Here is a 27,757-nt window from a genome sequence, read left to right on the forward strand (position 1 = left end):
AAGGTGCATGAAGGATCCCAGTTGCTGCTGAGCGCCTGTCTGTCTTGTGATGGCTGCCTAACAGAGGAGGAGAGCTTGAAGATCTCTCAGCAGAGCCTGCAGGAAGTGGAGCGGGTTCTGGCACTCAATAAGGTACGACACGCACACAACAACCAGCCTCTGAAACCTGAGAAAGTCAGGGAGTTTCCTTGTAACACTTTTGAACTGTACATGTGTCTTACATTGCTCCCATTGTTCCTCTGTCAGAAGTGTGACGTGTCGAAGCACAAGGTGCTGGTAGCGTCCCTTTGTCCGCAGTCTCTGCCTTTCTTTGCCGTCAAGTTTGGTCTGGACGTCACTGAGGCCGCCCACAAGCTCTGTGGCTTCCTCAAGAGTTTAGGTGAGCAAGCAGGATTCAAATGTTTTTGTTTAGCTGTTAGTTATTTAGAATATATTTGAGGTCTTGTTACATTTTGAAAACAGTGATTTATTTATCTGCATGTCCACTGTAATGTTTACCCTGATCAGATTTGGGATGTCACTAAACAGTTAAATTTACTACATTGTTCTTTTACATTTTGTGCCTCCGTAATGTTATCGGTTTCACAGGCTGAAATTTACAGCTTTTTGTTTTTTTATTTCAAGTTGTAATTGCCACTTTGCATTTTAAAAAAGCATTAAAGTGTCAGACATTTAGCTTCCTGAGACATTTCTTTATAACTGGTGTGTAGAAACTTCCACCGACTCGTCTGTATCTATCATGGGCGCTCGACATTCTCCTCTTCTGGGGGGCGCTCCCTGTTTCCTGTCCCTGTTCTCATCTCTCTGGGTTTTCCCTGCAGGAGTGCAGTATGTGTTCGACACCACTCTGGCGGCAGGCTTCAGCATCTTAGAGAGTCAGAAGGAGTTTATTCAGAGGTACCGAAGGAGGCACCATGACACCCACGCCATGCCCATGTTCACCTCCTCCTGCCCAGGTAAAACTGTTTTCTTCCTCACCATATTCTCCTCTACCTCACTTCACTTTTTTATATTCCCCTCCTGTCGGGCTGATTTTCTTTCCAACTGAACCTTTCATTGGCCTCAATTTCCATCTTTTTTTGCCTCTTTCTTCTGCTGCTGCTCAGCCTCCTGACTGCACAGACCGTTAATGCATGCTGTGTGCTGAATATGGGGAGACTGAGCTTGTTGTAGAGTTGGAGATAGCAGTGGTGTGCTGGTGGAGAAAGATAGAAAGCTCTTCTCTCACCACTCCCTCCATCAGAGATAGGAACAGCAAGAGTTAAGGACTTTCATTTTCCTCAATGGAACAAACTTCACACTTGCATTCGTTCAGTCTGAAGGATTGCCACTGGTAATGTGTGGCTTTGCTCAGCCCCAGAAAAGGAACTTGCTGGGTGAAGTGGGGTGTGATTAAAAAGTTTGGATAATTATTGTATGGACGCATATGTCAGAAAACTGTTCATCACATTTTTCCAGAGCCAAAGGTGACATCTTAAAATGTCTGGTTTTGCCCGACTAACAGTCCAAAACCCAAAGAAATGGAACATTTATAATGATGAGGAAAGCAGTCAATTCTCACAATTGTGAAGCTGGAAGCTGAAAAATGTCGGCGGGTTTGCTTAATAAATGACCTGACGATTAATTGATCATCACAACCAATCGTTGCAGCTCTAAATGATTGCTTGTTGATTTTTAGCCCAATGGTTGTGGAAACCAGACTGTTCATTCAGTAATATTAGCCAATCAGGAAGGAATAAAGTCATATAAAGTAATAAAGCTTTGAACGTTAAACCTGGGACAGCTCCATCACCATTTATAATGTCTGTATACTTGTCGTCATGTTTTTTTTTTCTATCAATGAAAACATCTGATTCTGGAGTGCAGAGGGTCAAGGGTTATTTTAACTCTGTGTGTGTGTGTGTGTGCGTGTACAGGGTGGATCCGCTATTCAGAGCGTGTTCTGGGCAGTTTGGTCACCCCTCATATCTGCACTGCCAGGTCTCCTCAGCAGATCATGGGCTGTCTGGTCAAAGACTACTTCTCTAAACAGCAGGTGAGCATCCCCTGTCAGAACAGTCATCCAGTTTGTCGGTGATGCCGCCTATCACTGACAACAACCATGCACACAGTGGCAGCAGGATGCAAAATGAATGTATTGTCCACCAGCCAAATGGTTAGTGAAGGTTCACATACTGCCAGCCACTCAATAGATAACCATTGGGAGTTTTTTTGGGAGCAAATCCACAAGCCACTTGCATATTTTACCAGTATTTGGCTGGTGGTTAGTGCTGATTGTGTGCTCTGAGTTGCAGTATTGGTAAAAGCTGGAGGTAACAGATTAAGAAGGTAGGGCAAATAAAAGAATGAGATAGAAAGACAAATATGTTATTGTAGTTACATCGGTAACGGTTTCAGTTCATCACTCAGACCCAGAACAGAAATCTGAAGGGAGTTCAATCGCACTTAAAATAAGATCCCATCCGAGTCATTTAATATTGAGTGTGTGCCGATAGCGAGTCCCGATCCAATACCTGTATTTTCTTTTAGACGGTGCACACTTCATGTACAGTAGTCATTCAAATCAATCCAGTGTATATGCTTGACAAATAAATAGCTCTGCATTGCACTAAGAAACAAAATGTGTTTCTTTGTTTTTTGCACAATAAAGTTTAAGATAACAAACCCTCTATAATCTTCTTTTTTTAATCTCTTTTTTTGTTGCTGTCTGGAGGGAGTTTGTCTCTCCAGTATTTGGTGCTTCACTGCAGCGTTTACCTGACCTGTATTTTGCTGAGTGTTTATTTCCGTCGTCTCCACATCCTTTGCACGGATTCCATTTTAATGAATTACTCGTACTGGCTTTTTGTTTGCGAGCAGAGGCAGCCCAGCCCGCGGTGAAACTCTGCAGCGGGCGGGGCTGCTCCTGCTCTCATTCACTCACACACAGAGCAGAGTGGAGGAAAGAAATGATGGCTGCACCGTGCATGAGTACAAACAGCTGTGTGACCAAAACAAAAGATCAGATTGACACAGTTTGTTGAGATGGATTGGGGGTATCCTTACTGCTGTACCCTCGGGTTGAATCATTCGGTGTTCTGGTTAGCATAGAGGCGTAGCTGTCCTATTCAGACGTTAACTCAATAAAGACAGTGAGATGTGTTTGTCAGTTGGCCTTGGCAGGCGGTAATCCACTGAAAGCTGAACAATGTCAGTGGAATATTCAAAACACAGCACCCAATGAATGCACTGTTATGACTATCCATTATGTTAATGTGCTAATGGAACAGATGGTCGGGTATTGAGATCTGAAGTGAAAAGAAGACTAAGGCACTCTAAGCTCACTCTTGAGCCTTCAGCGTTGTCGCTTCACACATGCTTCTGTATAAGGAGGAATCTGTCTTCTTATGATGTTTGTCCCTTTTCCTTGTCTCCCGGCAGAAGCTGAGTCCAGAGAAAGTCTACCACGTGTTGGTGGCTCCCTGCTTTGATAAAAAACTGGAGGCTGTCAGAGAGGAGTTTTACAACAGCCTGCTAGAGACCAGAGATGTGGACTGTGTCCTCACCTCAGGTTCACTTTTCTGTTTCTTACCCACTGTTGCCCTGGGACAAATGGCATTTCAAAATGTTTGTTTGGACCTTTAGGTTATGTTAAATACAGCTTGTATTACTATTATGAGGTTTGGTGTCTCTGAGACTCCTGATGTTTATATACAGTAATATACATTAATACAATACATTCTATCATTATATTATCTTAAATGACCAGTTATCATCAAACCTTCACAGTTTCTTTTTCTCATATAGCAGTCTCTGCTATTTAAAAGCATATGGGAGATCCAAACCCCAACAACACATACAAGCCATAAATAGCTAAATACAAATGTGTCCACATCCCCTGTTATTCTGAGACCCATCTGTTTGTGTCAAGATCCATTTGAGACAGACAGCAGCTCACACCTGGCACCACAATGCACCTCAAAGCAAGCATCCTGGTCTGGTTTTGCTTCCTCGTTACATTTGCTTTTATCTGTGGTGAAGCCACATCTGCTGCTGAGAAATCTGCTTCAGTTCCCAGTCATATGTGGTTCAGATTTTCAAATCTGCCCACTCCACCGAGTGTACTGATTATCTGATATCAGGCAACTGCTACAATACAGAATTATCCACAAGTTGTGTGTTTTAAACTACCTTTGTTATCGCATTTTGCATTTGATTGGATCAACAGTATCGACATACATAACACACAAGTGATCACACAGATCCTGCTTATCAGGCACAAAGACCAATATTGTTTGGGTCTCAGTAGCGCCTACCACAGTCTTGGTAGATCTCAGTAGATAACAGTGGAACTGTTGTGTGTTTCAGGGGAGATCTATTGCCTGATGGAGCAGAGGAAGGTTTCAGTGGAGGAGCTGGACTCAGTTCCACTGGACCATGTGTGAGTAGTTGGACTAGTTGTCATCCTATCATTCATTTTTGGTGAGAGATTAAACATTTGAACCTTTAGCTTGACTTTTATTAATATTACTGTCATGCAGTATCAACTTCAGTGATAGTTTGTTTAAACGTTCAAGAAATGTGACTCAGCAGCTATTATACTTTCCACACAGATCAGTGGTGTTGTGACAGGTCCTGTGCTATTCTGCAAGGAGTGTATGGCACAAATACAAATATCATATCAGTCCCTCCAGGATTGCACAGGCTTTTTTTGGGCTTGTTGTGGGCCTAAAATGCCTGACTTAATAGCAGCTTTAAATGGTAATGGTACTTTTTCTTTGCAATGAAAATTGTAAAACTACTTCCTATTTCTTTATTTTATTCATTAAAAATCGGGCAAGGCAACTTGTTCCAGTGAGAATTAAATTGCTCTGCTTGTGTTCCAAGTACCCTTATCAAAAAGGCTCAAACTCCTGAGGGTAAATGTGAGACGTTTACTTGTCACATGTCTGCATGGTCTGTCTTCACAACTAGAAATGTTATTGTCCGTCCACCTTACTTGTTGTTTATAATAGCATCCAACTTACAATTGTATATTTTCACTGAGTTGGTATGGAAGTCGTTGTCAGTCGTGGTGCTGTGCTGTCACTGCAGGCTGGGCGAGGCCGGAGACGTGGCGCTGGTGAGGCACGAGGGCCGAGGTTCTGAAGGCTTCCTGGAACACCTCTTCAAACATGCAGCCAAAGAGCTCTTCGGCCTGGACGTCCATGAGATCACATACAAGAACCTCAGGTGAGGCACAGTGGGACCCTGAGACTTACTCTGGTGGAATACACCGTAGCTCCCAGCTCTGTCTATCCTCATGTATCTCTGTTGGTCCAGCGTGAAAACTCTCCCCCTGTGTGTCATGTTGGTTTCTTTAGGAACCGAGACTTCCAGGAAGTAACTCTGGAGCGGGATGGGGAGACTCTGCTGCAGTTCGCTGCCGTCTACGGTTTCAGGAACATCCAGACTCTGGTTCACCGGATGAGAAAGGGGCGGGTGCCTTACCAGCTGGTGGAGGTGCTTTCCTGCCCAGGAGGTAACACCACCACAACCAACACGTTTTTAAAGATACTGATTGTTTCAAAGTTAAATCCCGCCAGTCCTGGAGACTTAACGTGAAAGGACCTGCTGGTGTAAGCCCTTTTTTTTTTTTTGTGTCTCTGATTTGTGTCCACTCAGGATGCTTGAGCGGTCGCGGGCAGGCGGAGAGCGAGGCGGGAGGCCGGGTGGATAAAGCCCTAGTCCAGCAGATGGAGGAGGCGTACAGCAGCCTGCCAGTCCGTCTCCCGGAGGTCAACCCCGCCCTGCACACCCTCTATCAAGACTGGCTGCAGGGCCAGGACTCCTCGCAGGCCAGCACGCTCCTGCACACCCAGTACAGGAATCAGACTCAGAGCCACACGCAGCCCCCACACATGCAGTGGTGAGGAGAAAAAGGACATGATGGAAGCTGAGTGCTTGCCGCCTCTTGCATTTAATCTGATTCTGCTTGGACCGTCTCATCGATCATGCTGGCACCATGAAGGACCGCAGCAATTCTTCAATTTGGCCACAGGGGGGCGATGTCTGTATTTACAACTTGTGTGCCAAACCTGAGCCCTGAGGACAAACGAAGGTCCAGAGTGCAGAAACACACACTTTATTATCATCGTATGCAGACTGAGGCAGTGATGTCATTCGGCTGCAGATAAAGGGAACATTACAGGAAGTCTGTAGCAAACTACCTGAACTATTTATGTGCATTTACAGAGCAATAAGCCACTGAGAAAACGTATAACAACTGGAGCTCATGAAGGGAACATGCAGATGCTGAATGTTAAGGAGTCCAATATAACCTGTCCAGTATGAAACCTGATGTTTTCCTTTGTGTTAAAGGTTGTCTCCACTGTTCCTCCCTGAAAGACAAGACCGTTTGATCTCAAACACATTGATAACTATGCAACAGCGCGACCGTCTAATCTCAGCCGTCCTAGTCCATGGAAAGTGAGGCTGCTGCTGTATGATTCAAGGTTCAAAGTCTTTTAATAACCCCACAGTGTTTGCTTATGTGTAACTATCAGCCCAGTGTTTGGTTGATCCGTCCCTGTGAAGAATCAAGAGTCATTATTTTTTAAATGGTACAAGATGATTTCATTTGTATTATCACTTTGTTCCCATTCCACAAGCTCGTCCTTTTAAGTTATATGTTGTTCTTCCTTCTTTGTTTTACGAGATCAAACAAACATGTTAATGAAGCACTAAAATCTTCTGACAAATGAAGTGTTGTCTCATTTCAACGTCGTGTGTGTCGTTCATGAACAGAGGCAGAACTTTTGGAAACGTGTGCTACTGCTAATCCACAAAACAGTTTTTAATGTTAAAACTCTAACATGTCAAACGGAGCTCTGTGGATTGTCCAATGCCGTGAGCTCCACTGATGAAACTTCATTGTGATATCCCAAAATCTTAGGGAATTTAAGCAGAACTGCTCACATGACGACATACATATGTTTTTTGTTTTTTTCATTTGAGTGAAACCTTTTTAAAAGTGTTTCATGTGTACAGTGTGCAAACCATAGTACAGTTAATTTATTGATGCAAAATTAAAGTCTAATTTAATCAAACTGCTGAAATGATTTATGGTGTAAAGATGCCAGTCCCTGCTTCTCAAATGTAAAGCCTGTGCTGCTTATATCACTGGGAATGGAATATCATTGGATTTTGGATTGCTGGTCGGACAAATCAAGCAATTTGAGGACGTCGCCTTAGATTGTTGGAAATTTAAATTGGCCTTTATTTGACTATCTTCTGATAACATACAGAACTAAATCAATGAATGTAAAAACAATGTTTATTTGTTTTGATCCCCGTTAGCTTCCACAGAGTGGTTGGTGTTGCTGGAGTCCACACAAAGCATTAAAAACAACTTGTGCAACACTGGAGAAAGGTGCAAACAGCTCATCCGGTTGTGCCAGAAATTCTAAACTTTCCCTACCAACACCTCCAGTTTCCAGTTTTTAAATCTGAAGAAAGGAATGTAATTCATTGTTGTCGTGGTCAGGGAGGTGCGTTTTGTTGTTTTGGGCCAACGGCAGCAGCGAGCGTTGAGTTCCTGGAGTATGATTCACCTTGAGGCTGCTAGATGGCCAAAGATACTAAATGAAGACTTTCCAGACATTTCCAGTGAAAAATGCATGTACAGAGCAACTCTACAGAGGCCTGTACCAACTTGTTTGTAGACGTGATCCCACCGGATGAGCAGTGCTCACTGTCCTGTATTATACCTATGACAAAAATACACATTTTCACCAAAGACTGGGTGTATTATTCCGAAGGATATTTGGCATGAATAACAGAAGAGTAGATTTTGATTGAACCGCCACGGTTATCCATGATAGTCGCTGATGCATTGTGTTATCAAGGAAAGAATAAAGAAGAATCAATCTGGCTGCTCTGTTCTGCACGGTTTTTTATTAATATTTCCCATCAGACACCATGTGATCAGTCTAATCAGTACAAGCTCTAATGCCTAATAATGGTTTTAATCAATACACAAATTGAGCTGGGTGGCTTTAGCAAGAAAATCCCTCTGACTGAAAACATTAGCTATGGCAGCTAATTTGCTCATTCAAATTGAGCTTTGGTTTTGAGATTAATACACATGTACATTCTCTCTCAGCTCTACTCAAGATCCATATGTCCTTGTTCATGGAGTTTACCTGCTGCTTAACTCTCATCTGAAACCCCCCTCCTCATCCGAGCTGAAGATGTTTTTGTTGCATTGGGGGAAAAGCACTAACCCCAGTACCAACTGTTACTGAGCAAAAGAAAACAAAAGGCATATTTGACAGGGCACACACTGCCAACAAGAAGAGTCATATTAACATATCATAGTATTTGCTCCCAACGCTCTGAACTCACCTGAATAAATGATTACTGAAAATTACATTACATTTTTATGAGGGGCTATATGCACTCAAACTCATATTTAACCTTTTGCCCCATTTGCAACAACATTTTCTCCTCCTACCTCCCTCCCTTTCACTCTCTCTGACTTTTCCTTTTTTCCTACCTCTGAGTGTCGATCTCTTTCATTGTTTGTCCCTAGCAAGTGGAAATACCCTCCAGGTGTAGTGCGTGGGTTGGCAGGTGGATCTTTAAAAGGCATCTTGTGTTTTTCTGGAGTCATTCACCGATGTTCACATCAGACAGAAGCTCTATAATTTATCAAGCTCTTCGGGGTAAGTAGCTCTCTGTGTGTGAATGTTTATTCAAGAGTGTGTGTAAGGCTGTGTCTGTTTGCCTTTCTGCACTTGAGGTGCGTAATCATTCACTCAGAAGCTCAATCGTGCTTTTATCTGACCACTGATCCAAATAAGGTTAATATGCAGAGTTTGCTGAGAGGCTGCAATTAGTTGGACTTAATGTGTATGTTTTACTTAATGAGTAAAAGTGTGTTTTCTTTTCCTAAACACAAACGTGATTATGTTTCTTTTATCAAATCATATATATATATATATTTTTTTTTTTAAATGAGTTGAGCTACCCCACAATCTTTCCACATATCCCCTGTCAGTACCTCTGGTTGGAAATCACTGGTTTGATCTATAACAATCATTTTTATATGTTTTGAATGTACATTTTTAAGCAGAATATTTACTAGTAGCTATATATATTTACAATTGTGATTTTAGATATGTCTTATTGTAACTCTGTAATGGTGCAATAGGGTTTTTTTGGGAGTGGATTTTGTTAAAATATATTAAACTAAAAATAAAATTTTGTATGATGTAAAAAGTTAATCAAAAAATACTTTCAACAGAAACAAAGGATATTGGCAGTACAGAAAAACCTCTGGAAAAGTTACCAACAAAAAAGTTATTCAGTTATAACAGGTTTAAACCCTGGTTCACAGCCAGAACTCAAAGTGCGGTGAGAGAGAAGCTAAACGACGATGCTCTGAGAAACAGTTCTCAGCCAGCGACTCTGGTTCTGTCCGGGAGGGGCTCAGACAGACGACTAACTACCAACCTAAAACCCCCTCACTCCATCAGCGATTTGTGCCTGGCAAACAATCTGAATAAGTCCTACTGTCGCTGTGAAAGATAAAGGGACAGTCCTGATACCGTTCTTCATATGTTTGTTTCCTCCCTCCAGTTTCTGACACTGTGGAAGCTTCAGGATGTCCTGCCTGTGGATGTGTTTGAGTCTGCTCTACGCTGCTTCTTTTCCACAAAGTACATTGCAGAAAGGTATTTTATTACCTGGCTTGTACTAAAAATAAATATAACTACTGTACATTATGAAGTCAAAAAAGTAAGTAATATAATTTTTTCTCTTTTTTTAAATTCAGGAGTGTCACTGAAGTGCAACCAAACAGTGGTAGCTGAAGCTGGAGAAACGGTGACACTAAACTGCACTATATACAATGAGTTGACAGAGGACTGTGATCTCGTTAATTATTCCTGGAATAACGCACACGGTGGACTGGATTCTAACTCAACATACACCTGTAAATCGGATAATCGGACCTATGTGTCACTGACCATCTGGAATGTTTCGAAAGAGGAAACTTACAGTGTTTTTATAATCACAAACTGTGGTGGGGATAGCTCATCTATCAAAGTACTGCCTGGTAAGTAGTTTCCACTCCTAAACTACAAGAGTGTATGTGTGCACCATTATTATCCATTTCTACAAATTGAAAGTCTAACATACATTTTATCTTACCAGATAATGTGAGATCAGCAACAAAGCCTAAGCCCGGAACTGAGGAGCCTTCCAAAATTCTTGTGACAACCGCCATATTGAGTGTTTTCATCCCCATGGTTGTTTTTGGCATTTTGTGTATGGTTGGAACTAAGAGATGCAAAAACATAATCAGAACCATCAAAACGGGAAAATCTCACAGACCCCTCACACCGGAGTACTCGACGAGCTCTGAAATTTTTGTTTAAGCATCTGTTCAGTTATTCCTCTCCACAGCTGGCTGGGTTCTTTTTTTTTTCTTCATCTTTGTACATATTGATAAATGTGAATATGATGATTTGGTCTGGTTGAAGAGTACTACTCCATTTGTGAAAACTGTTGTATAAAGTCTTCTGTGGCTCTGAGGGCAGCTCTCTTAATTCCAACAATCCTTTAACATTGTCAGACTCACAGTGGGCCGTTTTTTTTTTTTTGTTTTCTTTTTTTAATATAACAATTGATGCAACAGAACCAGAGATATCACCCCACCTCATTCCACACATACGTCTTCCATGTCAAAACTTGGCAACCCACAATGCAACTCAACCGCACACAGTAGTGCACACAGTGTAGCCTCTAGTCTGTGGCAGGATGAGGAGTGGGCTACAGAGGTCTGCTAAGCTTACTCCTTTCAAACTCCACGCCCTCAGATTATTTTCATTTTCAAACTTGTAACTCTGATGTGTAAAATCGACGTAGTTACCCTTTAAAGCAGCAACCAGGAGCTTTCATTTTGTGGGGAATCTTGCGGCCCCTGTGGACATAAGTGATAGTGTTTCTACCGCCTTGTTTCACTGATTTCCTTCCAGTGGGAATCCAACTGAATCCGACCCAGTGGCAGGTATTAAGAATAACTACATCGAAATAATTAAACTTCTCACTGATGTTTGTTTACGTAGCTCAGTGGTTCTCAAACTTTTTCATTAACGTACCCTATTTGAAATATTTTTTTCAGCCCAGTACCCCCTCACCAGTGCAAAAAGAGGTATAATACAGCGCAACCAGAGATCAAACTCTTTTTGAATATAAAATCTAACGAACATAGATTTACATTTTTATTAAACTTATTCTAGTATCATTATTTTGAGAATTTTGCATGACTAATATTTTTTAAATGAACATAAAGAAAAAGAAAATCTCACGCACCCCCTGCAGTACGCCTATAGGGGTACGCATACCCCCGTTTGAGGAACACTGATCCAGGTCTTTAAACTGAGACTTGGAGACGACAAGAAACTGCAATCATCATAACCTTTGAAACATGGGCATTTATCAAGTAGCGGAAGACTAGTAAAAGACACTATTGAGTTGCATTGTGGGAAATGTAGGATAAAGAGACCTGCTGATTTTTATCACTTTTTTGAATTTGCTACTAACAAGTCTACAACTTTATGGGTGTGCAGTAAAAGGCCTTTCAAAGCCACTCAACGTATTCTACAAAAAAAAGTAGAAAGTAACTGTGATATTGTTGACTGTAAAATGAGTGTTTGATATAATATGCAGAATATACCGGGTGTGTAGATTATGACTAACTGAGCCATGAGCAATGGAACATATCTTTGAATAAAGGGTTGTCACTACCAAGCACTTACGAGTCTTTGATCTGATGCAGCACGGCAGCCACACAGCTGATAAACAAGCAACAAGTGTCACACTTCCTTTGTACATCTCACGTCCCCTTTTAAGTGCTTGTGACAGTCTGTCAGTCAGTCAGACTGAGGCGCCTTGGGCTGAGTCTGTGGTAGCCTGCCTGCAGCCCAGCTCACGGGATGAAAGCCCACTGGTGGAGCTGTGTGTTGGGATTACTGTACATGCCTGCTGGGGTAATACTCAGCCCCTGGACAGGTGAGTGTGTGTGAGAGAGAGCGAGAGAGTGAGTAATATGTGCAAAAGATGGAAAGGTTTGGGTTTAAGATCCAAAAATATGAAGTTGTCTTCAAACGTGAGCCTGAGTCATCTTTTCCTGTTTGCCTTCTGTGTCTCTACATGCAGAAGTGAAAATGTACGTAAAAGTACCAATGAAGCAATGAATTACAAGCAAAAATACTTCAAAATCCTACTTAATTAAAAGTAGTTTCACTATCAAAATGTAGGAAATAGCTGAGGTGACCGATACATTAAAGTGGGTCCCGAGAGAAATCTGAGGGGATGATTAATGGAGCAGGTTCTGCTACACGGATTTGTCTTTGTAAAATGTGGAGTAATTTGACTTCTTTGGGCGCCCAAAAAAATTTATTTAAATGAAACCACATGAGAAGACTTTGGCAAAAGTGGTTACAACCCATAGACATCTGAAACGCTGGGAACCGGCGGTTTCATCTGTAAGAACATATCGTGTTTTTTTAGGTAAAATCTGGATATAAAACTATTAAAGCTGCAGCAGGTAACTTTTATCAAAATTATTTTTTCCCATATTTGCTTAAGCTTTCACTATATCCTGACAGTAGTACATCGGACAGATGATGCGTGAAAAAAATCCTCTACCTCTTAATGGCGTTGGCAAGAATCCACCGGTACCCCCAGTGTTAGTATTTGATGAATTTGACAAATGAGACTTGACAATCATCTTTCTCGGCTCTTACTGTTTTTGTAAAGCGCTGGATTTCACAGATTTCAGCCGATATGACAAGTTACCTACTGTAACTGTCTGATACGTGTACTAGAGTAAAAAGTGCAATACTTCCCTTCTACTTTATTTTATTTACTTTCCACCACTCTCTAAAACCATATATTTCTTTTTACGAATTCCCTTTAACATTGGCGTTTGAATTGATCACTACGAATAACTTTTTGAAAGTTTTCACTGACATTATGACCTGCAAATAGACAAAGACTTCAGGTAACAATCCATCTCTCCTTGACAGTTTCTCAAGAACCCACGTCCATCTCTCTAATGAGAGTCAACTCATCTGCTGAGATCACATGCTCCACATCGTTGTCTGACCCGATGGGGCTCTACCTGCGCAGGGGTGTGCAAAGCAACATGGACATTATATACCTGAGCTTGGTCGAGGGAAAAATCAACAGGCGTACTATAGCTTCAGAATTTACAGACAGAGTTCACATTGCTTACGGGAAGATCGAGGAGGGCAAAAGATTCACCGTGCAGCTGTCTCTGCTGGCGCTGGACGACACCAACTGGTATTACTGCACCTGGGAAACCTTCAAATCAGAGACGGCAGAGCAACAAACCCTGTCCAGCAATGGCACCATTATCATCGTCACAGGTGGAAAGAACCAAACCCGTCCTTTGAGTTCAAACATGCACGGTCCAGTCATATTTTTTTTTAAAAAGCCTTTGATTAACTTTTTGTCACAGGTTTAACTTTATTTCTTCCATTTCTCCTCACAGAGCGAGGTCCCCAGGAACAATGCCAGACCCCCATTTGGGATCTCGTCTTGATTGCCTCGAGTGTGATAGCATTCACTGTCATATTGTCCCTCGTCATCGGAGCACTGGTCCTGAGATGCAGAGTAAGTGCTACCGGAAGCAGATGGACCTGCTCTCATTATCACGCAAAGACAGCGCCATGGTGTTAATATGTTCTCTTCTGTATCTACAGTTTAAGAAGCAATTCAGGCCTGCCAGAGTTACGAGTCCACCCAGACCTCCCAGACCTCCCCGTGTCTGTCCTCAGTGTCCTGAGCACCATCCCTACTTAGTCACTTCTATAAATACTTTGGACTTCAGGGGCATCCTCTAATGCGAAGAGTCGATGTGATGATGATTAAAAAAAGAAAAAATCAGTGTTGACTTTGCCAAAAAATGTGTGGAACTGTGATAGATAATTCAGATGTGTTTTGAGTCAGCAGCTTAACCCCAGGCAAGGAGTCTCACTTTTTTGCTCTCTTCTTCATTTCCTTTTTATACAATTTTGTGTTTTGTTGAGTTACCACATCCTGGCTCATGTGTGGTGTACAGGTGTGATGGTGCATGTGAACAGTGCCGGTGAAGAACTGCAGAGCGAGCACTTTTGTTGTTCTACTGTATGTGTAACGTTACATGTGGTCTTGACCTTCTGCAGAATGCGTATCCCACTGTTTCCTCTCTTTTCATATGTACATACATTAAATCCAAGCTTCTTTCAATGTTGCTGTTCATTTGTTCAAGTGTTGTCTTAAAATACTAATACTAACAAAACAAAAACAAAAACAGCATTCACTTCATATTTCTATGACACGACAAATGAATTCACACAGAAAGACAGGAAGATACTTATTTGGTACATCCTGTAAATGAAGCTGTGAGTAATGGCAGTTCCTGCACTGTGTGTATCTACAGATGTACGTGTTCCTCATGTGGAACCCACGTACTGAACTACGTTGCTGCACGGACCTTTGTGGGTGTAACACAAATGTGCAGCCTTGAAAACAGTTGAGTTATGATGATAATACTGTATCTATGTGATAAAGTTAATAATACTTGTATATTTAATTAAATGCGCGTCAAAATGCGCCAGCGTAGCTAACTGTTAGCCTCAGTTAGCTACGCTGAGAACACGAAGCCTGTGAAAGGTTTCCAGGGAAAGAGAAAAGAGGTTTTCACCTTGGCTTTTGCTCTCAGTCCTCCTGCTCACTGTCCAAAGCTCCTGTTGGTTTCAACCAGACAGCTCGTCTGCAGCCAGGGGAGAGGATGATCGGCCATAAACTGCTGTTGTCCGGCCTGAGCTTGTGGACTTCGGGGAGAAGTAGATGGATTAGTCGGCTTCTTGGTGGTGAGGCACTCTGTAATTGTATTTATGCTTAAGTACAGTATGTAGCTCTAGTACGGATTCCTGTATGGAGGCAACACACGCCAAACCCTGTACAAAATTGTGTCAATTATTATTTGTCTAAGTTGCCTTTCGACAAAGCTACATACTAACTTGAATATACTTAAAACCTTTAACAGTGTGACTTCTCTTAGCAATTCGGCATATACCCAATGTATGTATCAGCACTTATATATCAGCAAATCTAATCTTGCACAACTTTATGCCTTTTATCTTTCGTAGAAACACGCCATAGTGGATAGTAGTAACAGCGTTATGAACAGTGATAACCTTTGCCCTGGTTGTTTGTGAACTGCTCATTCCAGGAGAATTATATTGCAGTGCCTCAATAAGAGGATTTATTAAAGCCCCCCCTTCAGTCAAAACTTAAGTGTTTCTCCTTGTTCCTACAGTGTGCTGTTTAAATGCTGTATGTGCAGAGTCTGACACTAGAAGGATGTTTTCACATTCACAGTGGAAAGTTTCTCTGTGCTCATTGAAAGTCTGGTGTAAGGGGCGAGGCCTACAAGCACGGTTTGTCACATCACAAACAATGTTGAAGCTGATCCTGGTCTTATACAGGTGTGATACATCGCAGCTACACTGAGAATGGACTTTACAGTGAAGTAGGACAGGGGTTCCCAAACCCCAAATCTGAGATGATATCGTCTTAAAGAATCCCCTCTGTGTATTTTTGGGGGTTTCAAGAGTCCTCATAGTGAATTAATGATAAAACAGTTGTCAGTATAAATTATAATCAATAAAAATGACCAACCCTATTTCTTTCCTTGTTCTGAGTAGCCCCTACAACCCATTCAATCACCCCTGTTTATCCCCCGACCCCAGTTTGAAAACCAGTGAAGTTGGACACGTCATGTGTCCAGCAGAAAAATGTAAGATGATAGATTATATAGACAGAAAATAATCTTGAATTTCTAATGAGGTAGAAGGAATACACGCTGTTTTTTTTAAAGCTTTTAATTTGGAAATTATACTTTTTGTGGAAAAAACATCAAGCACACATTATTGTTCCAAACATCATTTGTACATGTCTTAATACATGTCTGGAGGGAATTTTTAGTGTTTACTGTTTAGTACAATTTCAAATGTCTGCTGATTCTGTAGGTATGAATGGGCATGGGAAAGCACCCTATTCATCTTGCAGGCCAAAGGTGTGCATTGTTGGCAGCGGTCCAGCAGGTTTCTACACGGCGCAGCACCTGATAAAGGTATTTCATGTTTTTTTCCATCACAGTAATATCATTGCGTATTGTCTTAATGATATATATACCGGGATATGGTAGATTTTCTTGAAAATTACAAACTGGTAATGGATAAAATGATGAACACCTGAAACCAAGGTACATCAATGTCTTTCTGTGCCCTGTTTCAAGGTATATCTCGTCATATTGCCCAATCCTAACAGCCATTATGGCTTCTACCTTCATTTTTCACTACGGCATTGCCCTGTGATCCTTTTTCCTTTATCACATCTGCTCCACTATTATAGACCCTTTTTATATACCTTCACATTACCTGATGAGTAATGAGTTTTATTGTAGAAGTAACACAGTAAGTAGTAGTATGTTGGCAGTTATCAGCTATTATTATCATTATTTTGATGTAGATAGAAAACACTCGCAGTCTGTATCAGTGGCAATGCAGTGTACATTTCTTTCTTTATTGTATGTTTCAAATGTCCAGGCTTTAAAGGTAGTTATGTTTCAGACTTTTCAGCTTGTGAAGGTAAATATTGGCTGCATGTAGTTTCTGCCTACAGGACCGCAACAAATAATCCCTCCCACCCTCTCTGGTTGAACCGTGTTTACTCTCAGCTGATCCCTTTTAAATAGACACTCATATCCTCGCCCTCTCAGGCCTGCTACAAGTAGGGCAGGAAATAACTTGCAGACGGCTTTGTGTAGCACAAAGAGTATAGTAAAAGTATTTTTGGGTCACTGCTCTGTAGAGTGTGTCAGCACACATTTGATTATCTACATAGATAAGATCATTTAAAAGAATCAGCTAGCCTTTCTAGCCACATGCATTGTGAAAGCAGCAGGCTCTTTGAGTTTTTTTTATTACCCAACACATACAGAACAGAATATAACAAAAGTAGAGCTGCAATGGTTAATCGGGTTAATTAATTAGTTGTCATCCAACGATTTTGACAACTGATTAATCCATTTGAGTATTTTTTAAGTCAAAATTCTCTAATTTCAGCCTCTTAAATGTGAATATTTTCTGATTTCTTTAGTCTTTTGTGATAGTACATTGATTATTTTTGATTTGATGATGTCACGTTGGGCTTTGGGAAGCACTGATGGACAGATTAGACTCACTTACCCCACCTCTAACTGAACACCTGGACTTAACCACTTTCCTTATATCCTCTCCTTAATTTGAATTAACATACATTATTATTAATAAATTCTCTTTTTAATGGTGTTTAGTCTCTTCAGCAGGTTTATTGGATACAGCTGTGCTAGCAGCTCTGTGAGCTTGTACTCAGACGCTGTGTTGCTTTGAGCTAAATGCTAATATACTCACAATGACAATAATGACATGGCGATGTTTAGCAGCTATAATGTTTGCTGCGTTCACCATCTTTGTTTACTGGGTTATCATGCTAACATTAGCATAATAAACCAAAGTATTTAAGTCATTTTGAATTGAATTAAATTTTACATGTTGTGTGTCTCTCTCTCCTTTTCATCCTCCCAGGCCCGTCCAGATGTTGACGTGGACATTTACGAGCGGTTACCCGTCCCCTTTGGCCTGGTCAGGTTCGGGGTGGCCCCTGATCATCCTGAAGTCAAGGTCTCTAATCCTAAAAAGACACATTAGCAGTGCTGGGCAGTATGACCAAAGACTGGTATCACAGTAATTTTTAAGATCCTGGCAGTTGCATGGTATATCACTGTATTTTTTATTGTTTTTTTTTGCATGGCTGGTCCTTTATATAGGTTTTTAATGGCTTATTCTTCTGTCACGAGCACATAGAATATACAAATATTTTAATGTCATCATGTATGTAGTGAAAGATTAATATAGGGTCTCTTGGCCCCACACAATGATACTATATATGAAAGAAACCGAAAGGAAAACCATTTTTACTCAACTCAACATAGTAAAAACAGAACTTAAAGATATGCCAACAACTTTAACATTGCTTCCTGTTCAGAACAAAATATTTTGAACTCAAAGTATTGAATTGTTTTTGAAGTATTTCTCAAATATCTCTTTGAATAAATAAATGTTGCACATAAACAAATGACGTACAGCAGTTGTTTCATATAAATGATTCTTGTCATGTAGGAAATTAAAAACCTGTATACTGGTTCGTCTGGTGTATCGCCCAGCGCTCTGTGTTAGAGAACAGATAATTATCCTGAATTATTTGGGTATTTACAGTATAAAACGGGTCTCTCTGGTTTTGAAAGGCTAGCTGTGATGGAGGCTGTTTGCTTTGGTTAAGAAGAACCTCAGTCGTAACCTTAAACAAACCTGTTTACTAGTGTGTGATGAAAGTTTTGTTCCAGCCAGTCTGCGTGATGAAACCCTGGCACGAACAATCAATCTCTTAAAGCTGGAGGTTAGGACTTTTATATGTGAATGAACGGCCCTTGCCAAACAAGTTCACACAATGCTGGTTAGGCCTGTCACCGCCAGATAAATATCTCTGTACTTTGCAGTAGAAGTTTTAAAATCTGGTGTCTGTTTACATTACACCAGCAATGATTGGTGTGCCAGAGCTCAAGGGGGGAGCAATCCTAGTAGGCCAGTGGTTCCCAACCTTATTCCTTAAGGGACTCCTTTTCTATCGTTGGGTAAACTGACGACCCCTGACTAAGTGATATATTTAATGGAAATTTCATTTTATATTCAAAAGAGTACAATGAACAGTGTGTTCACTGACTGCAAGAAGCTTGTGTAAAACTAGTAATTTCGATGAATTTAATCAGTTTATCTCTTCCTATTTCTATTTATTTTTTAACTGATCGGAACCGGCTAAATTAAGCTTTATCAATCCGATCGTTTGTCTTGCATCAGCTGTCACACAGCTGTTTTTACTTGTGGTGAGAGCGGGAGCAGCCCCACCCGACACAACAACACTCAAGTGCAAAAAGTCCCACGACCAAAAAGCCAATAACAATTATTCATTAATGTAATCCACACAAAAGATGTAGAGACAGTTTGTTCAGGTAACTCGGGTAAAGGCTGCACAGAAGCAAACACTTAAGAGAGAAAATCCCTCCAGACAGCAACAAGACCAGACAGGTTATTATTGATAAATAAAAACCATTAAGCAACAGTTTCCATGCAGGCATTTTGTTTCTTTTGCAATGCAGAGCTACTTCATTGTCAAGCATATACACCAGATTGACTTTAATGACTTTAATGTACATGAAGCGCAGGCTGGGCACTGTATTATCTAAGTATCGGATCAGGACTGGGTATCAGCAGATACTCGATATTAAACGAGTGAGACATTCCTGTGTGTTACTGCTTTCTGCAGAAACCTGGCAAACGAAAAGTGAAATGTTTGAGACACCTGGTTTACATAACGAGGACAGGTGAATACAGACACCTGTTTTCCCACAGTTTCTCCTTCAGATAGCGAAAGTATCACAATGACAACAGAGCAGTGAGCAGTGAAGTAAATCTTCCATTTAGTAATGTGTTCTTGTATAATGACATAATTAAGTTCAAAGTAAAACAAAAAGTGACATTTAAGTAGACATTATAGATCAAAATAAGATTGTTTCAAACTGTCTAAATGCTCTGACGCACACACACACACACAAATCAGTAATAAAAAAAACTCTTTTTAATATTTCAGTTTAAATAATTATCTATTAATTATCTATAATTAATAAAATCTTTTCCTCTCCTCAGAACGTCATCAACACATTCACACAGACAGCCAAACATACATGCTGTAGCTTCTATGGTAACGTGACTGTGGGAAAGGATGTGAGCGTTGCAGAGCTGCAGCAAGCCTACCATGCAGTGGTACTGGTGAGAACATGACAACACACTGCTGTGCCCGCACAGTAAAATCACCTTTACATAAACGTTGATGTGTGTGTGCACAAGCATCTTTATGTGTTGTTTCTTTGTATATTTCATGATAGAGTTATGGAGCAGAGGGAAACAGGAGTATGGGGGTGCCGGGAGAAGACCTGGCCGGTGTGTACTCTGCCAAAGACTTCGTGGGCTGGTATAATGGGCTGCCCAGCTGTCAAGAGGTATGCCTTACACTCTGTGTATTTAATTTAATTCACAATAAACCTGGGCAATGTTTCCGGTAAACCAAAAGAATGTTAAAAACTCACAAACATGTTTCTCCGGTCCTTTTACTCTGCATGCTGCTTCCTTATCATCAGTTTCACTTTGTTATCTTTTCTATTTAGCTGAGTCCAGACCTGAGTTGTGAAACAGCAGTCATTCTGGGACAAGGGAATGTGGCCTTAGATGTAGCAAGAATCCTGCTGTCACCCATTGACATTTTAAAGGTGAGAAACACACAGCCATGGTTATTTTAGGTTATTTTAAAGTCCGCCTCCAACTAAAAAAATCAGTGTTTCTTCCTGTTCCTACAGCGTGCTGTCTGAATGATGTATGTGCAGAGTCTGACAGTAGGAGGATGTTTTCCTATCATCTGCTGACAGTGGAAAGTTTCTCTGTGCTCACTGCAGATTTTGACAGACATTACAGATTGTAAGGGGTTCTTGTCTTAAGCAGTTTCAACAGAGAAGATCTTGAATACTCTGCCCTTGACAGATCACAAAGTGGTAAACTTTTTATCTCCCAATCCAAATTTTGGGAGATGCAAATGTTTTTTTTAAATTTTTTGGTGTTCTGTGTACAGACTACTGAATTTGTGTGGAAAAATCTATGAAATTGGGCAAAGCCGTTACAGAAACACACACTTGAAAAAGTGAAACACCATGTCTGTGGTGAATTGATCAAATGTTAAATGTGTCTCTAGGAATCTGGAGTGTATATAGTATATAAACATATCTGAACAACCAGTGACCCAAAGAAAACTGGAAAGTGTAATGTGCACTGACAGGTGTGTGCGTGTAAATAATGAAGATGGTGTGGTTTGTTTTGAATACCCATAACTGATTTGTGACTGATTTGAGCTGTGTGCATGTTTAGACAAGGAAACAAGTGCCGCCTACACAACTTTCCATTCACCAACAGAGCAATTATTTCATCATACCGACAGCTTGTTTTTAAATTGGCAAAGCTCAAAGTTTCACATAATTAAGGACATACATAAATAACAAAAATAACAGCACATATGAATGGGAAATATCTCTTGTTTTCTGCAGAAGACTGATATTACCCAGCCAGCCTTGGAGGCTCTGGCAGAGAGCCATGTCCGCAGGGTACTGATAGTTGGCAGGAGAGGACCCGTACAGATCGCTTGCACAATCAAGGTATGTGTGATTAAAAACTGATATTTAGCTTTATTCTATTCAACATTACACATAAAACTGCTCTTTTTCTTCGTCATCACTCCACAATTTAATTATTAAACTTAAGTTCAAGCCAGTTTAAAGGATAACTTGTTAAATTGTTGTTAAGATCTGGGAACCCGCCATCGTTAGAAATAAAAAAAAAACACAAGCAGTTAAGCCTTCAGGTTACTTATTAGAGAAAAGGAAAGCAAGGGCAAAGGATAAACATTACTCAAAGTTTCCACAACATCCATCACACTTTACAGACTGACTTCCTGGTTCAGCTTTGACCTACCTTACTTACTGTAGTTGTGCAATGAGGAATTATTACACAAATTTCAAGTGCAAGTTCATCAACTCAGCCTGTTTCAAATGTTTCATGTGTTTACTTCCCAACTGTCCCTGCCTGAACCCACTGTGTCTTCATCCCGAAGTCATAGTCCTGTTCAGAGCCACTGTAAATCACCTGCCCTCCCCAGCTCTGGTTCTGGTGCTCATTCGGGCCTCCCTGGCTGCATTCCTTGCTGGGCCCCCCTACCCTGGGCCTGAGAACCTCCTCCTCCCACAGTTCAAAGCTCCTGCACTTGTGGTGTAAACAAACCTCCCACGGTATGTGGAGCTCACAGTCTGGGTACAGTCAGCTAATAGGACTGCTACAGTTAACACATGCAGCAGTGCACCGGAAAGTGACTTTCTGTGTCCGTGTTTCAGCAATCCCCTCATAGACAAGGTGCAGCTCCTGAACTGAGTTTAATGTTGTTTTTGTTTTAATGCTACTATCCGGCTAAGGAAAAATAGGTCGACTAAGGCTATTCCCATACAGTTAAATGGTTTAGTCTGCTATTAGGGGGCAGCCCTACTCTTAAATATGCAGTCATCTTTGTAATAAGAGGGGTTTATGCACCCTACTATAATATCCCTCTGATAAAATCAGAATCCACTGGGCCTGCTCAGTATTTTTATACTGCACATGCCTCATTTATTAAGTTTTTTCCTTTAATTTGTCACCAGTCTGTATATAAATCATACATTTTCAAATCAGTCAATCAATCATCCTGTTTGGCTGTCGCACACGTTTTTGCAATGTGATATTTCATATCTCAACAATTACTGTGGCAAGTACAGTGTTACCACAACCGATTGAAGTGTTAGCCAAAACTAAGAAAGTAAAACCCTAGTTGTAGTAAACCAGAATTCTCTTTTAAACTCGCCATAGTCATTCACTAAGAGAGACACCTTCCACCAGCTTTCAATGATTTTCTTGTGCAGCCTTGCCATTCCTGCTGTGTTCTCCTTGTCTACAGGAGGTCAGAGAAATGGTGAACCTGCCAGACACCAGACCTGAGATGGTGGCGGCTGATTTTGAGGGTGTCAAAGACGCTGTTAAAGGTAAGAAATTGAATTGTATCTTGGTATTTTTCTGCCATCAGTTTGCGCTGCATTCTTCATTTTTCAGTTGACACCAGGGCCTAAGAATGAGGACATCTCAGATTTTGAGTCAAGGCTGCCCAATAGGCTACATACAGTAACATACTTATAGAATACAGAATAAGAGTCAAAGAGAGAGCCAAAATAGCAATACAGAATATGCAAAACAACATATGTTGACAGTATAAGTTCAACAGAGATACAACTTAATGCAGAGACTGTTGAAAATGTCACAAGGAAGGAAGAACTATATGTTGTGGTTAAGCACCGGAACATGCGCTATTGAGACCGAGTATAGCCCATATACTATGAGCTGAGTGGAAACTGTTAAGAGGTAAAGACAGCTGGTGTTAGATGAGCTGTAGTCCCAGGATTTTCTGCTGAAAAAACATATGCAAGACCATATGCCGTCCCCGTCCTGATGACCTTCAGTGAGTCCTTGCTGCAGCGATGACATTGAGCTGACTGATGTTCCAAATTTAAGTGATAACAGTCTCCTTGCCTCTGTTCATGGCTAATTATGAGAACCCTGATCTCATCTCTGTTAAACACGATAAGCAGTAAGTGATGCATCTTTTTAGAAACTTGTGGTTTGCGTCTTTTTTGTGCCTCTAAACGTGTACTGTCGTGGTTACAGCAGTACATCAAAAATAATTGACTTACAGGAAATGTTGAAAGGCCAATGACATGAAATGAACATTTTTCATCAAGATTTCACAGCAGAGTGTAGACATTTTCAGTAGTGTGGGTGTATAGGTCCTTGTATGAGTTTTTGATTACTGGAATTTGGTGTACATGTTTGCACATATGCACACGTATTCACACATACAGCCACACACTTTTTCCACACATGATAAGGCCACATGATCATACTTTCAGCTAGGAGACTTGTAATTACTTTAAATGTTGGGGTCACAAATGATCGACAGATGCTCATTTTAAGTATTACAAATGACTGCTTACACCTGATCTGTATCTGTATCTATTCAACCAACTAAATGAGGTGTATTCACATCTGTATCTTCAATGGGCAGTGCTTATGCCAGATGTGGGTGCACTTGAATCGGTAATGCGCAGGTCTAACTGGAAGTTGTTCATTTAAGCCTGAAATTGATATGGATTAATCAAAAGATGCTATATTTATTAGAAAACTATTTAGAGAACAGCCTCTGAACTGAGCTTCAGAGCAATGTTTTTGATCACAACTATTTACAGTTTTTTGTTTTTAATAAAAGTTGCCATATGTCCAAGTAGTGATATTGATACACTTTACTCTGATGATACTCGTACCCATAAAAAAGTACATTGTCTGTAAACAAGTATTAACTGGAAACTTGTTTCAGCCAAGTACTCGCTCAACCCTGATAAGTATCCTTGCTCTGTCAGATTTGCCGAGGCCTAGGAAGCGTCTGACAGAGCTGTTATTGAAGACAGCGATGGAGATCCCAGGGGAGAAGGAGCAGGAGAGGCAGAACAATGCCTCCCGCGTCTGGTCCTTCCGGTTCTTCCGAAGCCCGATTGAAATCCTGGCTGATCTTGACAACAAGCGAACAGCTGGCATCCGGCTGGCGGTCAACAAGCTGGAGGTAACCCAGTTTTGGATTTCAAAACTCAAGAAGTCCTTCGCGTAGCCATGTGGAGCTTCTTCATACGTTGACTTAGTTAAAGTTGGTTACCTCTGTGTGACCAGGGTTCAGGTGACGGAGCCCGGGCAGTGCTCACTGGAGAAGTGGAGGATGTGAGCTGTGGCCTGGTCATTAGCAGTATAGGCTACAAGAGCCTCCCTATCGATCCATCAGTGCCATTTGACTCCCGCAAAGCCATCGTCCCAAACAGCATGGGCCGTGTTCAACAAGCTGCAGGTATAGACCAAAAGGACATCAGGTGGATGAGGTTAAATTACTGGGTGTGATAATAGACAGTCAACTGCCATAGGTTTGCAAGAAAATGCCACCCTTTTGTTTTAGCACACATTCTGGGACAAGTAATCATATATTTATTGTTAATGTTGTCCTGTACAAAATCAAGACCACTTAACAAGATAAAACCTTTAACTGAAAAACATTAATGAATCCATCTTTCTTTCCAGGTCTATATTGTAGTGGCTGGCTGAAGACAGGCCCCACTGGGGTGATAGCCACCACTATGAACAATAGTTTTGACACTGCACGATCCTTGGTGGAGGACATGGACTCAGGAACATTGGATATATCTGCTGCCAAGCCTGGTTCACAAAGCATCAGTGGCCTGCTGGAAAAGAGAGGTACTCTACTGTCCATTTGCTTTTTTCATCACGTTCGTTATGCCTCCGAGTCATGTTATCTGACCTGGGACCACACCTATGTTGCAAACATTTTGAGAGTCCGAATCCACAGCCTAATAGTATGTAGGTTTGGACTAAATGTGGTGGTTGACTATGTTACAGCTATTATCATAATTTTAAAAACAGTAAATCTTTCTCTTTACATAATGACTCTGTTCTACCCTTGATACTGTCACAGCAAATGTCAACACATCACTCTCTCTATAACTGACAGACACAAGTTTCCAACAGAAAGGACAATGTGTCATGCCTCCCCACATCAGACTGATTTAAAGCTAAAAGAATGTGATTGTTCTATTGGTTCACTGCAAATTTAGTAATAATTGTTTCTTGTGATATTATAGCACAGCGCCATTACACAGTGCCATCACTTATCTCCTTATCTCTTTATATTAACTATTCAACAAGAATCCATTACACTTCATTAAGTGAAATGTATGTTACTGGTTTGGTCACAAGGTGTTCTTTAAAAAAAATGGTATTAAGCTATCGCCAAATGTGGTTTATATTTTATCTTCTGTAGGAGTGAAACCAGTGATTTTCCTTGACTGGGAGAAGATTGACAGTGTGGAGATGAGTAGGGGCGAAGCTGCCGGAAAACCCAGAGAAAAACTCCTGACTGTGGAGGAAATGCTGCAGGTGGTTCGAAAATGACTGAAGACAAGACACTGCTTACAGGTGAACAGTGGACACTGAGTGAGTGTTGTAATATAGAAGAAAGAATAAAAAGAATTATGAAAATACCTCAACATGGACTTAATTCATATTATACATGTGGTTCACATGAAAAGGTATTGGGTCCTGTAGTTTACCATTGAATTCTTACTCTGTATCCTCAAGAAACCAGGACTTTTGTATTGTACTGTAACTTACTGTATGTATATTTGAGTAAAGACTGTGGTGACAAATATGCCACTTCATATATTGTAATGTATCATATCCTGTCCATTTTGTAATTATATTTCAATACAAAAATAATGTGATTGTATATCTACTCTATATATCTTTGTCAACTTAAATGGCCAATTCAAACCCAGAACGTTCCAGGTTTGTTACTTTGTCCACAGGAGAAACATTCTTATGGTCTGACAAAGAACAATTCACAAAGCAAGCGGAAGGGACTCCCTGGTGCCGGGTCATCTCTTTATGGGTTAATGGTAGCAGCAACAAGTTTCGTTGAAACTGATGCAAGGTGAGGTTTTATTGGGCCTTAAACCAGAATGGCTCATTTCTTGCGTTCAAATTACAGCACATTCAAAATTTCTTGAATGTCGTTGAACGTTAATAATAGGGGAAAAAAAAGCACTGCTTGGCATGGTATAATCTGCAAAACAATAATTTGCTAAAAATGTTGTCATGTTATATGGGGCTGATATTTGTGTCAGTAGAAACTGATATTTGATTATTTAGAGCTTGAATTCTGAAATTTGCCCAAACTTGGAATAATTGCATTTAAAAGACCTGACTTTGAATTGCATAAATTGAATCTTGTATTTTTTAACTGATCTGAACTAGGGATGGATTTGAAATTCTGGAATTTATTAGTGTTGAAACTGAATTTCAGCCTCACTAAAATTCAACTTTTTATGTACTTTTCAAATTCAGATTCTCTAATTCAAATTCAAATCTCTAATTCAAATTCAGATCGCTCAATACAAATTCAGATCGCCTCAATTCAAATTCAAATCTCTAAATTCAAATTCAAATCTCTAATTCAATTTAATCTCTAAAATTCAAATTCAAATTCTTCTAAATTCAATTCGACTCGCTCAATCAAATTCAGAATCGCTCATCTCCTCGCTCGTCGTTTTCTCAACTGAATTTTAAACTCACAGAATACAACTTTAAGGTCACAGACGGGCAAACCTTAAGGACGAAGCCCAATTGGAGTGCAGGAGTAAGCCTGCATTCTTTCCAGCAGCCAGCAAGCGAGGCGACTTCCACTGGGATAAAAGGAAAGGCCCAGTATCCATCAGAAATAATGGCAACAATTAAGTTTCCCACCGTAACTTCCGCGATCCTATTTAATTCTCCTTGCAAGATTACAAACAGCTGGCAAGCGCAGTCGGAAAATCCTTTCCTACAGTACACTGCCTTTGGTGGTACATAATGGTTGTTAGTAGGCAATAGGAGAGTAGTGGGTGATTTGGACACAGCACTTGTTTGCCACCGTTATACCTCATAATCGGCGAAAAGTGCATGGCATCTTACGGGTGAACCGGCAACCCGTACAGCGGCAGGTGCCTTGGCATTCCTAGACTGCCCTGAAATACCATAATAAACGGTGAAAAGATGCCGTGGCACTCAGGAAAAATCGCTGGCATCTCCACCTTCATCAGAAATGCCACTGTGAGCTGCCGTGCCACTGTTTGAGCTAAACCCTGCTGCAATCAGGACGCTATTTTTTGCCTAAAACAAAATGTACTAAACCGGAAAATATTAACAGCCGACTCCTAATGAGGTTTTTCTTATGTCGGGGCTCAAATGTTACAGTGCAGTAGATAGAGTCACTGTAGCTTGATTGACAGGTCACCACAGACTTTGTCAATCAGAGCCCCGTCCATAAGCATAAACTGTTTATCGTCTATTTT

At 40.7% G+C, this 27,757-nt stretch overlaps 3 protein-coding genes and 1 long non-coding RNA gene across 4 annotated transcripts in view; all 4 read left to right on the top strand.

The window, feature by feature from the left end:
• narf (nuclear prelamin A recognition factor) overlaps positions 1–7,898 on the top strand; it is a 10,070-nt gene extending 2,172 nt beyond the window's left edge. Inside the window, exons 4-12 of the mRNA XM_035661936.1 lie at positions 4–132; positions 247–379; positions 822–956; positions 1,917–2,035; positions 3,421–3,550; positions 4,348–4,420; positions 5,074–5,211; positions 5,343–5,500; positions 5,644–7,898. Of these exons, the coding sequence (XP_035517829.1) occupies positions 4–132; positions 247–379; positions 822–956; positions 1,917–2,035; positions 3,421–3,550; positions 4,348–4,420; positions 5,074–5,211; positions 5,343–5,500; positions 5,644–5,891 (1,263 nt within the window). The 3' untranslated portion in view covers positions 5,892–7,898. The remainder of the gene's footprint in view (positions 1–3; positions 133–246; positions 380–821; positions 957–1,916; positions 2,036–3,420; positions 3,551–4,347; positions 4,421–5,073; positions 5,212–5,342; positions 5,501–5,643) is intronic.
• Positions 7,899–8,530: 632 nt separating this feature from the next.
• On the top strand, positions 8,531–11,771 carry LOC118326038. Its single transcript, XR_004796617.1, has 4 exons — positions 8,531–8,684; positions 9,601–9,695; positions 9,797–10,078; positions 10,177–11,771. It is a non-coding gene; the product is annotated as an uncharacterized LOC118326038 (long non-coding RNA).
• Positions 11,772–11,898: 127 nt separating this feature from the next.
• Positions 11,899–14,280, top strand: LOC118326941. The gene is made up of 4 exons (XM_035660109.1): positions 11,899–12,036; positions 13,056–13,418; positions 13,544–13,665; positions 13,755–14,280. Exons 1-4 carry the CDS (start codon positions 11,961–11,963, stop codon positions 13,893–13,895), a joined length of 702 nt encoding a protein of 233 aa, XP_035516002.1. The 5' UTR covers positions 11,899–11,960; the 3' UTR covers positions 13,896–14,280.
• Positions 14,281–14,545: 265 nt separating this feature from the next.
• fdxr (ferredoxin reductase) lies at positions 14,546–26,143 on the top strand. The gene is made up of 12 exons (XM_035671692.1): positions 14,546–14,906; positions 16,068–16,171; positions 17,667–17,762; positions 19,842–19,964; positions 20,081–20,194; positions 20,360–20,461; positions 21,287–21,394; positions 22,720–22,804; positions 24,230–24,429; positions 24,534–24,705; positions 24,933–25,106; positions 25,690–26,143. Exons 1-12 carry the CDS (start codon positions 14,825–14,827, stop codon positions 25,818–25,820), a joined length of 1,491 nt encoding a protein of 496 aa, XP_035527585.1. The 5' UTR covers positions 14,546–14,824; the 3' UTR covers positions 25,821–26,143.
• The last annotated feature ends 1,614 nt before the right edge of the window (positions 26,144–27,757 follow it).

The sequence above is a fragment of the Morone saxatilis genome, unplaced genomic scaffold (assembly GCF_004916995.1).
Source record: "Morone saxatilis isolate NCDOM2014 unplaced genomic scaffold, NCSU_SB_2.0 Contig1, whole genome shotgun sequence".
NCBI classification, from domain to species: Eukaryota; Metazoa; Chordata; class Actinopteri; family Moronidae; genus Morone; species Morone saxatilis.